This window comes from Myotis myotis, unplaced genomic scaffold (assembly GCF_014108235.1).
Source record: "Myotis myotis isolate mMyoMyo1 unplaced genomic scaffold, mMyoMyo1.p scaffold_m19_p_17, whole genome shotgun sequence".
Taxonomy (NCBI): Eukaryota; Metazoa; Chordata; class Mammalia; order Chiroptera; family Vespertilionidae; genus Myotis; species Myotis myotis.
This window is the reverse complement of record NW_023416321.1, coordinates 9,808,008-9,821,602: the sequence shown is the minus strand read 5'-3', so window position 1 is coordinate 9,821,602 and position 13,595 is coordinate 9,808,008. Positions and strand designations below refer to the sequence as shown.

The 13,595-nt window shown below is 54.9% G+C and overlaps 1 protein-coding gene across 6 annotated transcripts; it reads right to left on the bottom strand.

Annotated features, from left to right (window-relative positions):
- Positions 1-1,259: 1,259 nt before the first annotated feature.
- On the bottom strand, positions 1,260-12,953 carry NFE2L1 (nuclear factor, erythroid 2 like 1). Of its 6 annotated transcripts, none has more exons than XM_036339222.1 (6): positions 12,801-12,953; positions 10,327-11,365; positions 5,073-5,288; positions 4,590-4,679; positions 4,209-4,367; positions 1,260-2,953 (listed from the first exon to the last, which is right to left on the bottom strand). In XM_036339222.1, the coding sequence occupies exons 2-6, from the start codon at positions 10,834-10,836 to the stop codon at positions 1,676-1,678; spliced, it is 2,253 nt and encodes a 750-aa protein (XP_036195115.1). In that variant the 5' UTR covers positions 10,837-11,365; positions 12,801-12,953; the 3' UTR covers positions 1,260-1,675. The 6 variants fall into 6 exon arrangements, with proteins under 6 accessions (XP_036195115.1, XP_036195117.1, XP_036195116.1 ...); XM_036339224.1 differs by having other exon boundaries at positions 5,073-5,255; XM_036339223.1 differs by lacking the exon at positions 12,801-12,953 and adding an exon at positions 12,397-12,533.
- Between the last annotated feature and the right edge of the window lie 642 nt (positions 12,954-13,595).

The window sequence follows — 13,595 nt, the reverse complement described above, 5'->3', positions numbered from 1 at the left end:
CAGGTCACAGATAAATTAAAAATAAAATCTACAAGGAAAATAATTTATAAAAGCACTCCCAGGCTCATGCCTTCTATCCTTACTGCTCAATTAATGTGTTACCCCTCCCCCAAAGTGGGGAGAACCAGCATTTCCCCCATTCAACTCCTGCTAGTCCAGATTGTACCCCAGAACCAGACAAGGGGGGGGAGGGGCAGCAGTAGCACACAGTTAAAAATAAAGACACTGGTCCTGGAACCATATGGCCACCTTGGCACTCCCCTCTCTGCTTCCCCCAGGCAGTCCTCCAGGAGCCCTTGCTGAGCTCAGGGTGCTGAGAAGTTGCCTATGGCCAAGAGCCTGGGGCAGGGGAAGATGCTGTAAACCTCCATTCATGCACTTCTAATCCTCCTAGGAAGAAACTCAAAGAAGAAAGCAGACAGAGACCTCAGGACAGAGGAGAAAAATCCCAAATGTTCACACAGTTACACGGAGTCTTTATGGCAAAGAGAACATTTAGCAGCTTTGAATATTGGGGTATCTCCTTTTTACTCAACACAAGCATCCTAGACCCTATAAGTGAAACAGGGCTCAAGCCCTAAAAAAATCAAAGCGCAAGAAACTCTAAGAGGACTAGTATTTTGTTGCTGGGTTTTGTTTTGGCTTTTTCCAGTGACAAGCCCAGTTGTTGGTGGGAGGTCTGAGGGGTCACTCCCCAGTGTTGTGCTGAATACTACCTGGCTTTTCCACATCATCCCCCTGCCTCAGAGCAGCCCCCAGAAGGCTGTAGGCCCATCACTGGGGGCACTGCCAGCACCCAGCTACAGAAGAGCCCTGGGCAGCTGGTGAGGGGCAGGGAAGAGAACAGCATTTGCATGCAGGCTCTGATGAAGTCATGGGAACCTCAGCTCAGGGGTGACTGGGCACCAGGGAGATGGGAGTGGCAGGACAGTGAGTGGCATGCTTGGTGTTGGGGCTGCTGCAACACGGGGTCTTGCGACCCTTTCCTGTTCAGTATCCTTTAATCCTAACCCTCTAAACAGGTGTCGGGTCCTGGTAGCTCCCCTTGTTGAAACGTTCAAAGAGTTATCTAAGAGCTCCCCTTCATGGATATCAAAGTGTGGGAGCAGAGTTCACAAAGCCCTTCCCAGAACTCACCTTGTCTGTGTCCACCCCTCCCCTGGAGTGAAGTGGGGTTTACTCACACCAATGACCTAGTCCCACCTAAAACCTGCTGCCTGGAATCCTGGCCAGATTCAATCTTAACCTGCAGTTTTTTCTTCCAGCTTTGATTTTGATTTTTTTTTTTTTTTTTTTTTTTTTTGGTTTTTCTTTCCTTCATTTCTTCCTGGAATGAGACTTTCTACTACTTTTCTCTCCTCTCACAAGTCCCTTCCTTCCCCTTTGTCGGCCTCCATCAATGCCATCACCACCCCACCCCTTCCCTCAAAGGAAAGGGGGATGGGTGAAGACCCTGTCCACCCAGACAGTCTGGCAACTTTGGCATTCCCCAGTGGGGGAAGCTGAGCCAGACAGTGCCTATGCCCGCCTCTTCCTGTCCACTGACCCACAGTCATCCCATCTGAGATCTATTGGATAACAAGGCATTCAAGTCCCCCACTGTAGGTCCAGGTCCAGGCCCAGCCCTTCTCCAGTTTCAATCTTGGTGAGTGTCAACCCCCCTTCCTCCCCAGGCTCACTTTCTCCGGTCCTTTGGCTTCCTCTCCTGCCGCCGGGCCTGCTGGTCAGCCAGGGTGCGGGGAATGAGGAGGACACTACCATCCCCAGCGTACTGGAGAGCATACTGACTGGGAGAGTAGGGTTGCCCATTCTCATCTCGCAGCCGCCCAAACACCTCCTGATACAGGCTCTGAACCTTCTGCTTCATTTGCCGCAGGGACCGGAGGAACTCTACCTTCTCCCGCAGCAGTCGGGCTTTATCACGCTGCAGGTCCTCCACATCCCGCTTCAGGTTCAGGATGGTGTCCAGCTTGCGCTTCCGGCAGTTCTGCGCTGCCATCTTGTTCTTGCCCCGGCGCCGGATATCCCGGATGAGGCTTAGCTGGGCTTCGCTGAGCTGGTATTTGGACAGCAGCTCGTTGAATTCCTCCACAGGCAAGTTGATGATTTTGTCATTGGTGAAGGGGATCTTCATGGCTCGGGCTCGATGTTCGTCCCGGCTCATCTGCTTGTCAGAGTCAAGGGCACTGGGTGCCATGTTGTACGTGTGGTTGTGGCCCACATGCTCCAAGTAGGGCAGGCAAGAGAGCTGAGACGGATCCTGGTAGCTCATGCGGCAGAACTTGGAATATTCGGGCTGGTAGCCCACAGCGCCCTCCACCTCTTCTAGATCCAGGGTTTCAGAGTCAGAGCTGTAGCCAACAGCACCTTCCTCAGAAAAGGAGGAAGAGGCTGAGGAAGAAGCAGAGGAAGAAGAGGAAGAAGAGGAGGAGGAGGAGCTGCCTTCAGAGCTGCTCAGGGAGGAAGGGCTATGGCTAGAGTCCAAGGAGAGGCCTGAGTCAGAGTCAAATTCCTCTTTAAGCTGGGAGGCCTGCACAGAGTTAAAGCCCTCTTCAATGGCCAGGTCCATCAGGCTGATCTCGTCTAGCATGGCTTCATCTAACAGACCCCCCAGTGGGTCAGGCAGCTCGGGGCCTGCTGTGTCATTGGCTGTGCCATTGAGCTGGGGTGGAAAGAAGAGGCCTGACAGGTTGGTGGGGCCAAAGGTGGGGTTGAGGCTGGTGGAATTGCTGGGGCCCAGTGGGAGCAGTGTGGAGCTGCTGGCCGCAGGCAGGCTCTCCACCTCAGGGCTGAAAAGGGAGAAGTCCTGGCTGCAGCCCCCCAGGGACGCCTGATGCAGGCTGACATTCTGATTGATGGGAGTGTTGGGGGCAAGGCTATAGTTGGTGCTCAGTGGGTCTCCAGGAGGGTTATTGTACAGGATCTCATTTGTTGATGTGTTCACTTCCATGGCCTGAAAGGGAAGAAGAGTGTCACCTTTTACTCAGAGTAGACTTCCCCCCCCCCAGGTGAAGCTGAAGCTGAAGGCTTATATGAGCAGACACCCAACATAGGCACAACTGCATGGGTATAAAAACAAGAAACTGGAAATCAGAGCCCACGGCATCAGCTCCTGGCCCTAGTTGGTCCACCAGGCCTGGCAGAGATGGGTTCCTTCATATGGACTCCACTCCAATGCAGGACTGACAAACTCATGTTTGGCCAGACTCCCCCATCTTGAAGAGAGAGTAAGCAAACACCTAACACTGACTACCTCTTCATTGCAAAATCAGCATAGTAAAAAAAAGACCAAGCCTTGGAATGAGAAAACTTAGCTGTACCACTTCCATGTGACCATGGGTGTATCACATAACCTATCTGAGCTTCCATGTCCTCACCTTTAAAATAATAAAGGGCTGCCCTAAGCTGGTTTGGCTCAGTGGATAGAGCCTTGGCCTGCGGACTGAAGGATCCTGGATTCAATTCCAGTCAAGGGCACATGCCCGGTTGCGGGCTCGATCCCCAGTAGGGGGCATGCAGGAGGCAGCTGATCAATGATTATCTCTCATCATTGATGTTTCTATCTCACTTTCCCTTCCAATCTGAAATCAATAAAAATATATTTTAAAAATAAATAGTAGCCGAAACCGGTTTGGCTCAGTGGATAGAGCGTCCGCCTGCGGACTGAAGGGTCCCAGGTTCTATTCCGGTCAAGGGCATGTACCTTGGTTGTGGGCACATCCCCAGTAGATGTGCAGGAGGCAGCTGATCGATGTTTCTCTCTCATCAATGTTTCTAACTATCTCTCTCCCTTCCTCTCTGTAAAAAATCAATAAAATATATTTTTAAAAATAATAATAAAGGGCTGACTAGATAACTGTGCCAAGTGAAATAATGGTGGCTGTAAAGCATTACATGAACGTCAGCTTAATGATAAACCTAGGGAACACCCAGCCAAGTGATTATCTGCTTGAAGGAAAAAAAGGAGGCATACCTAGAAGCAGGCCCACTCTAAAAGGCTCAAGCCCTGGGATTTTATCCCAAACCCGACTCCTGACTTGACCCCGTATCTCCCCAAGGAGATACCTAGACAGTTACCTCTCAGTGTTCTCACTTTCCTATGAATCAGACAGATACGTTACTCTTTCTCTTCCCAGAGAGGGGAAAAGCAAGTAAGTGCTAAGATACCCCACACAAGGTCCCATGAGTTTGTGCTCTGATAGTCCTACCTGCATTTCCATGATGGACATGAGATCTTGCCACTGCTGTTCCAAATCAAATGGTGACTCTGTCCCCGTCAGGAGAGGAGACAAGAGGTTGTTCTGAAGACCTGGGGGCTCACTCTCACTAGGCACTGCTTCGGTTAAGCTGGAAATGTCTGCTGGAAACTAGGGCAAAACACAGAGACTTCACCAAAGAAAAAAGGAAAAACCAGCCTTCTGCTTTCCTCCCAGAGACTACCATCTGAGGTTCTGTTCCTTCCTCTGATTTCACCCCCAGCAGCCAGGACAAGGCCAGCACCAAGAGTTGGCCTCTCAGGCAGCCCCGTAGGAACATTGTGTGCAGGCTTCCCTGATGACTTGGTGGGCTCTCCCTGAAGTCCTGCTCACCTCAGCATTCTCCCCAAAGGGGCAGGTGGACTCCAGCAGCCTAAGGCACAATTCCAAGGACAGGGCTGTCTGGTTCTCCCCACCAGGCACCTGTGGCAACAGCAACTGTAAGTCTGACTGATCTGGGCTTTGGCTGCCTGCAGGCTTCCCCAAGGGAACACTGAAGGAAGACCTGCGTGGTTGTAGGCCCACACACTCCCTCTGTTTCCGGGCTAATGACAGACCGTAAGTCCCAAACTCCAGGGGAGAACAGGGAAGGTAAAAGAGTCCTGATGCAAGTAGGAATCTGCTAGGTGCTTTGCCTCCTCTGTGCTGTTTGTTACCAAAGCCTGGCCCCTCTACTTCTATTCTGCTCATCCACTCTTTTCTCAGCCCACTCACTGTGAGAGACCCCAACCCAAAGTATACACTCAGGTCCATCCCACAAGACACAACTGCCTTCTCTAAAGAGAAGTTTCCTGGAGTGAGCAGAGGTGGGAGTACCTGGGCAGGGAAGCTCTCCCCAGTTTCTCCATCCACTAGCAGGTTTCGTGCCAGAACTTCTTCTCCTTCTCCTGGCCAGGTGTCCTCCTGCTCCACTCCATCTTGTGGTTCCTTATCCACATCTTGTTCTTTCTGACGATGACTATAGTCAAAAATCTCACGCCCAGCCCCCAGGTCAATATCCTGTCGCCAAAGTATGTCAATCAGATCTATGTCCTGAAAGACAGATCACCACGACTTTAGCTCTGGATCTAGGGGCCCCTTCCTGCCTCTCAAGAGGTCCTTCCTAACATCGCTCCGATGATTCCCTCCCAGGCCTACAGCTCCCAGCCGCTACCCCTGGCCCCCACTCGGCATCAGCAAGGCTTCATCCATCCATTTCCAGACACCAGCCTCCAAAAAACCCAAAACCTAGCAAAACCAATAGCATACCCATCACCATACCAGTCTGGGGGCTTAGTATCCGCACCAGAAACACCCCAGCTGAAAGGCAGGGCACCTCATTGCTATGCAAGAAGGAAGGTGGAAGTTAAGAGGCATTTCTCTTTTGGGGAATGGGAATCCCTTAAAACAGGGTTTGTAGGAAGCTGGCCACAGCAAGCAAGGGCAAACTGTCATGCAGAATTGCTTCTATGGTGGCCAGGCTTGCATCAGCCTATGGTACCATTTCATTTGCATAAAGGGGTGGGTTGGGCTGGAGAGGAAAATCCCTGCATTTGCAACCACCTGATGAAACCAATGACAATGACAGGCTGTCACCAGCCATTCCCCCTTCCCTGGCTGAGGCAGGAGTAAGGCTGAACACCCACAACTCTTAAAGCCCAGGCTCACCTCAAGATCCATCCCTGCCTGAATCCTCACTCTCCAGCTGATCCTAACAAGCTGCCGCTCCCAGGAGAGCTTCAAGCAGTCAGCTGATCCTCACTGGGCACCCCACCCCTGCCAAGGCCAGCCCCATAGTGCCCCCTCACACCAGCGCTCTCACGCCCTTACCACACCCCAGGACTCACTGACTCCCCATCAGTCAACCCACTCAAGGACATAGCCTCCATCACCACTTGGCCACAGCTGCTGCCTCAGGTACCAAAACACCCCCTCCTGCTCTACCCTGGTGGCTCCTGCACCAACTGCGACCCCCCCACTGCCACCAGCATAGAACCCCAGTAAATAGCTATTGGAGCTTTTCTACACATGACACCTCCTATAGCTAAAGAAACCCTACTGTTGGCTTCCATTCAGGTTAAGCCGGCACTTTTCAGAAAGCAATATCCTTAGATTAGACCCACCTCCCTAGCCCTTATCAGGTATCCTTTCCCACTATAACCCGCCTTGATCCTAAGACCTCCCACCAGGTGTACCTCTCCTTTTGGTCTCCCCGCATACACCAACCTGAACAGAAGCCCTGGACCCAGGAGCAGAGTGGGGCTGGGCCACCCGTTGACCAGCCAGCAAAGAGTTAAGGGGCCTGCTCCCTTTGGCAGGGCCCCCACCACTGTGAGAGCTGCGGTCCAGGCGGGTCATGTTCTGCGAGATGAGCCCCAGGGCAGCCGGTGCCGGGAAGCCGGACAGGGGGCTGCAAGGAGCTCTTGGCTGGCAGGGAGCACACCAGGCTGGAAGGGTGGCCCCGTGCTAGCTCGGAGGGGCCTGAGGAGGTGCCCCGCCCGTACAGCTGCCTGGGCGGCCCAGCCCAGCCCTCTTCCTCCATCCTTGAGCAGCCCCCTCCCACCTCACAACCCCAGTTCCACTCAGGCGCCCAGCAGCCCCCACCCTGAGCTCACCGCAGAGGCTGCAGTAAGATGGGACTCCCACCCCATGCTCCGTGCTCAAGCTGCAGAGGAAAGCAAGCTTCCTCCTAGGCCTATCCTCCCACTCCTCCCTCTCTTCCCATCCCCACGCCCCCCAAACTTGTTACCTAGGCTGCAGCAAGGAGCCAATCCCCTCCCCCTCCCACCCCGCAGGTCACTGCTGAGGCTGCGGAGAGCCAATCCCCTCCCCCAGGTCAGCAGCTGGGCTGCGGAAAGAGCCAATCCCCTCCCACTGTCGTTACCTAGGCTGCGACGAGAGCCAATCTCCTCCCCCAAGTCTCCGCTGGAGATGCGGAAAGAGCCAATCCCCTCCCACCGCCTGTTACCTAGCTGCAGCCCAGAGCCAATCTCTGCACCAGGGCAGCTGGAGAAGCTGCCGCAAGGAACCAGCCCATCCCTGGGCCGCCTCCTCTCCTCAAGGAGACGCACCCAGGGGCGGGCAGCCCCACCCAGCCCAGAAAGCCAGTGCGGGTGGGGCAGTGAGAGCCCGGGGGGAAGGGGGGCCACTCCTTCCAGTCGCATCCAGCTTACCCAGCCCACTGAGGACTGGGCAGACACTCCTCCTGAAGCTACTGCGGGAATTTAAGTTCTTCCCTGGAAATGGAAGTTTTCCCGTTCCTCAGGAGGACTGTGGCCAGTTGTCCTCAAGCCCAAGGATGACAAGCCAGGCTGAGCAGGAACCCAGTGTGTCCAGATCCAATGTGAGCCAGGGGCTTTGTCACTCTACAACAGGCCAGATGAGAGGAAGGGAAAATGCCATTTGCCCGTGTGCAGCCATGTCACAGTGCTGGCCAGGCCTACCAAGGGGTGGGAGCCATGAGCCTGAAGGCCAGCACTGAAGGAGACGAGTGTTCTGCACCGCCCACAGTGCTGGGGCCACAAGCATGTCCCTCGCTTTGCTCAAGCGTATTCTCTGCTGACCCTGGCCCACATCTCTGAAGAAGGAAAGACACCCCTGACAGAATCAGCATCACAATTCTGACTCCGACCCTCACTGCTGCTCCCCTTGAGCCGAAAGTCAGGTCAGGGACAGTGTGCTCTCCTTGGTCACAGACTGCTCCTTGCCTGGGAAGAGCCGTACACAGGCCACCCTCGCCCTAGGCAGACTGCCAACCTCGAGGGGAATCCTATCCCTGACGAGGGCCTGGGCTATGGCTGTCCATCGAACAGGCCTGGCAGCAGGGAGCACTGCCACCCAGGGATAATACCAGCTCCAGCAATGCCTGTCACATGCTCCAGACCTGGGTATTTTTATCCCTGAGTTGCTGAGGAAATGTTGTTCTAGACACATAATAATCCTCCCTTCCCCCATACCCAGCCTGGGCCCCTAATGCTGACCCACCGCCAGCCCCCAAAGGGAGTAGCGAAGGCCGAGTGTCACAGAAAACATAACCTTCATGAAGGCCAAGAAATGGAGGAAAGCAGGGTCAAAGTCCCACCCCATTCCACTCCAAGCCAGCCACATTCCATCCAAAACATCCCATCCCAGGAGAGCTCCCAGCAGGAATAGGAATGGAGCTCCCCCTGCAGGGTTCCCAAGAGCAAGCCCAGTTACACCCATTCCCTTGGGGAGCTACGCTGGGGCAGGAGGAAGACTACGTTGGGAGGCATACGTCTTCAGACCACTGTGCCAAGGCGAGTCCATCTGAAGTACATGGACCGAGAAAGAAGAAGAGAGGTTCAAGTTCCCAATGGCGCTGTAAGAATCTAAGAAAAAATGCAATGCGGAAGGGGAGGGTAAGCTAGAAGGGGGCAATGGGGCAAATAAGGGGACGACATATGTAAGACTTTAAACAATAAAGATTTTTTTTAAATGCACTGAAAACCCTAGCCAGTGTGGTTCAGTGGACAGAATGTCGGCCCTCGGACTGAAGTATCCCGGGTTTGATTCCGGTCCAGGGCACATACCTTGGTTGCAGGCTCGACCCCGGCCCTGGTCAGGGCACATGCAGGAGGTAACCAATTGATGTGTCTCTCTCACATGGATGTTTGTTTCTCTCTGTCTCTTGCCCTCCCTTCCACTCTCTACAAATCAATGGAAAAATATCCTCAGCTGAAGATGAACAGAAAATGCACTGAAAGGTAAGGAATGTTCATGTCTCGCATGCTCAGATAATTCTAATCTCTTTCAAAGTAGCTCCAGCATGAGCCAGCTGAACAGCAAAGCAACCGGGCACTACTGACATCTGGGGCCAGATCGGTCTGTCATTTGGGGGACGGTTCTGTTTTTTAGGAAGTTTAGCAGCATCCCTGAACTCTCCCCACTAGATGTCAATAGCACCTCTAGTTGTGACAACCAAGTGTCTCTAGACATTGTCACATGTCCCCTGGGGAGCAAAATCACCCCCAGTTTAGGACCTCGGGCCCAGAGGAAGCCACACGCTTTGAGTCACTAACATTCAGAGAACTGAGCTCAGGAACAGGCTCAAGTGCAGGACAGAAGAAAAAACCTGGTCTGACTAGTGGGCAGAAAGAGCCAAGTTCAGTATCTGTAACACTTTTTACATCCCCTGTCCCCACCCAGCACCACCACGAACACTCAGGTCTGGAAAACCCAGCCTAGTGCAATCCAGTCTTCTTTTCTTAATGGCCGGAAGACTGCAGTGGGCCTTTTTTCTCAAACTCCTTGGGGTTGAGTGGCAAGCCAGGGCCAAACATAGAGCTCAAAGCCATCTTATCATCATGTTGGTGGGACAGGGGCAGTTGTAGCCATTCACGTTATTAAAATCAATTACATCACTTTCTGCCCAGAACAGTATGTCAGCCACATGTCAGGAGCTAAAGATCTGACAGCTCAAAGCTAGCGGACTTGGGCAACAGAATGCATTTCCTCTTCTGCTCCCAGCCTCACCTTCCTACTCCCTACAGTGGGCCTTTAGCAAAGAGGGAGCCTTGGTCCTCACTGGACCGAGAATAACTATCTAAATCTACCCCTTGGCTCAGGCCCAGGACAGCGGACTTATCAGGACCTTAAAACAACAACAGGACTGACCACAAGGGAGTAGAACTTCAGGATATATATGTGTGTTTTGATGTGGGGGGAGGTACAAGGCAAGAGTCCACAAAATATTTGTGTCTTAGCAACAGATATACACGGCATCAAAGCCCATCACAACATGACTCCCTCCCCCATCCCAGGGCCTCCAGGAGTCATGTTGAAATCCAAGCAGTAAACACACTGGCATGTTCTAGGAACCTCCCACTGCCCTGACGGTACATTTAGAGGTGGGTCAATGGTTCAACACAGGAAATGCTGCTCCCAGGCCCCAATCCTAGTCAGACAATTCAGCTCATTCCTATTCAAGAACAATGCCTGAGACATTCCCCCACCCCCAGCCCAACCTCTGGTTCTTTACAGGAGTTAGTACCATAGACCACAGTCCTCCAGGACCAGCCAATCCCCACCCCCAACCCAACCCCTCCACCCACCCCTCCATGTGGCCACTAACCTCTTTGGTTAAGTCTCCACTGACTGGAGGGGCTACAGCCCCCAAATCCTCCAAATCTTCACTGAATCCCTGCTCCGTTTCGCTTTCTCGCACCCCGTTGTCTGGGCCTGTCACATCCTGGAGGCCGCTGGAACTCTCGAGGGCAAGGCCCGAGCTGGGCTGGCTGCCGGAGACAGACCCCTCCGGGTCCCGGTGGACCAGCCAGGCGTTCACCTCAGTGGTGGGCACCTGGAACCTGTCCAGGGCCCTCACCTGACTGAGGAGCCGCCGGGCAGTGAAGTAATTGTCCAGGTCTATGCTCTTGGGGTGGATACCATAGCCATCCAAGGTATTCCTCAGGTTGTGGAACTGGGTCTGAGTGTAGGCAGAACTGGGCCCCAGGATGATCTCCCGGAGTGGGGGGAGCTGTGAGGTCAGGTAAGTATCCACGTCCACCCGCACCCCAATCAAACTCAGCAGAATGGTGAACTGGAGGAGTCCTTCCGTTAAGTATTTCTTCAGAGAAAGCATTGCTGAAGGACCACAACGTTTGTGTGTTTTGGTTTTTAAATCTTCCAAACGACAAATCAAGGCCACTGCTCTGCTGCTCCAGCCAGCCAGTCACCCCCACTCAACGCCAAGCCCCCACCCCACCCTGGCACAACACAGGGGCTGAGCTCCCTGACGGCCTCAGAGGAAAGCACAGCCCGTAGAGCCAAGGCCACACTCCAGACCACATTCACTTTTCCCTTCTGGACACCTCACCTCTGAGAGTGCACAGCTCCTAACCCAGGCCAGGCCCTCAGGGTCCACGCGACTTACTGTCTCCACAGTCCACATACAGTCACTTCCTCACTCCCATTAGTCGTCCTCTCTGTCGATTCCACTGCAGGCTGTTCTCGGGAACAGCTGATGGGGGTGGTGGTGTGTTTTGTGGGGTTTTTTGGTGTGTGTTTTTCTTCCTAAGGTTTATTTTCTTTGGCTGGAGCTACAGGCCTTTTGTCTTGGGGTCAGAGTGTCCCACCTCCTCCACTCTTACCAGGAGGGTTTCCAGAGAAACCTGAAATGGGAATCACAGAGCAACAGGGTAAGATGCCATAATTTTCACACCAGGATCAAGGCAGAAGGTAGGAAACACATTAAAAGGCCACTTTTACAAGAGGAAAAATAAGTCAGTCATTATACGGCCTGAACAAAAACCTTTTATAGACACAACTATGAAAGGAAGTATTGCTCACAAAGGATCAAAGGATCCCTGTTTCTGCAGATGAAACGCTCCAGGCCCTAAAACATGGCTTGTTATGAAGAAGCAGACCATGCCCAGAGCATCCAAAACATTTTACCTGTTGTCTGACTCACCAACCCTCCCCCCAGCCCAGACACACACCGCCCAGCTTCTACTTCAGCACAAGTCCACTGCCCATCGCCACGGAAAGCTGGCTGCCATCTCTCCGGAGAAAACTGCCCACAATCCTTGTCCCTCCCCACTTCCCACGGGGAGGGGCCACCGTTCACGGATGAGAGTGTGAAAGGACACGAGGGACGCGGCCAGGCCACCACGTCACGGACGAGGACGATGCCTTTTATTTTCTCAACTTTGAAACCTGATTTCCCTTTCCCATCTCACATTTAAGAAAATAAAAAGGGGGGGAGAGGCGGGGTGGGGAGCCAGGATGATTCGGTCGGTAATTTGCATAGGCAGGTTTTATTTTCGCTCACATGACCTTCTGAGCCCAAACAGAGGCTATGGCAAAGTTCTCCCCCCGACAGCCAAGTGGGGAGGGAGTAAGCCTGCTTTCGGTTTCTGGCCTCTGCTTCTGAGCTATTAACCTTGCCAACCAAGACACAGCGCCGTCCGCCGGTATGAGCCACCTGCCAACTCCATCCTGAGGGAGGAGCGGGACCTACCCCTACCCCTACACCACACACACCCCTTGCTTGGCTAAGAGTAAACACAACTGCGACCCAGAGTTTCAGCTGGCACTGCCCTCCTGTCCTCACGCAAGTTATTGCTAAAGGCCTCCAGAAATTAAAGATCGAGGAAGGCCAGAGGCCTCTGGTGCGAGCCCAGCCCCAACCTGCCCCGGATACCCGAGTCCGGCTGACACCGAGTCGCCATGCCCGCTCCCGATGCCTCCGACCCCGGCCTCTGGGGCGGCAGCGAACAAGTGCTACTTTCCCGGCCTTGACGCACCCTCGCGGCCAAGCCCCATCGCGCCCCGCGCCGTGGCCCCACCCCGCGCCCGGACCCCGGCCTCACACCACGCCTTCTCGCGCTCTCAGCCCTCCCCAGCCCCACCCACCCGGGAGCGGGCCGGCTCCACGGGCGCGCGGCCCCTCCCGGCCAGGCCCGGGGCCCGACCCCCACAGGCCCCCGGCTCGGCCGCCCGCTCCCGCCTCCTGCCCCTCAGCTCCACCCCGCCGCCCTTCAGCCCTGAAGTCTCGGCCCCGCGACGCTGCCCGCCTCTCGTCAGGGAAAATAAGATGCCGGATACCCGCTGCTGAGCTCGGCGTCCGCCACGGCTGCCACAGCAGGTCCGCCACTCGAATCCCCGCCTTGCCGCAGCTGCCGCCGCCGCCGCCGCCGCCGGCCGGCCTAGAGCTTCCCCAGCCTCCGCTTCCCTCCCCGCCTCCTCCTCCCACCTCACTTGCAAGCCCGCCCCCCGCGGCCAACACGTTTCTCCAATCAACGAGCCGAGACCGTGGCCGTCGCCGGATGTCACGTTGATTGACAGTAGAGGAGGCCCAATGGCTGAGTTTCTTCCGCCTCCTTTTCCCCATTTCCCAAGACGGGCATGATTCACGGCCCAATGGACGTGTAAGCCCGCCCCCACGGCGTGGGCCCTCCAATAAGTGGGGCGAAGGGCCCTCTCGCCCCCGGCATCCGGGCCCCCACGGCCATGCGCCGGCCACAGTGGGTATGACGAGCTGGGTGCGGAGTAAACTGTGCAGGCTGAGCGCTTCCAGGGTCTTCTTCGGCCGGGGGAGAAGGGCTTGGGACTGGGAGGTGGTGTCGCCGCCGAAGCGCGGGACCCCCCCTTTGAAGGTTCCTACAGTGACTTGCAAAAGTCCAGTGCGACCCGAGGGGCGGGTCGAAGCGGAGTACAGAGCATGTGTTCCGTGTGGTGGCGACGCTGGTGTCGCCATCTTGGGTGCTGGCAGCGGAAACCGCTTTGCCAGCTTTCGCTTCGCGTGGAGGCACGCCCCTCGCCAGCCTAGGATGGTGGCACCTCCGTCCCAGGCTCGGGCCACATCGCGGGAACAGCCCTGGGAACGGGTGGCCCCGACGG

Excerpts from the sequence above, each read along its gene's own strand:
- NFE2L1 (XM_036339222.1), bottom strand. The coding sequence starts at position 10,836 with ATGCTTTCTCTGAAGAAATACTTAACGGAAGGACTCCTCCAGTTCACC. Across the intron at positions 5,289-10,326 it reads GTGGAGACTTAACCAAAGAG|GACATAGATCTGATTGACAT; the intron begins GTTAGTGGCCAC and ends TCTGTCTTTCAG. Across the intron at positions 2,954-4,208 it reads TGTCCATCATGGAAATGCAG|GCCATGGAAGTGAACACATC; the intron begins GTAGGACTATCA and ends CTTCCCTTTCAG.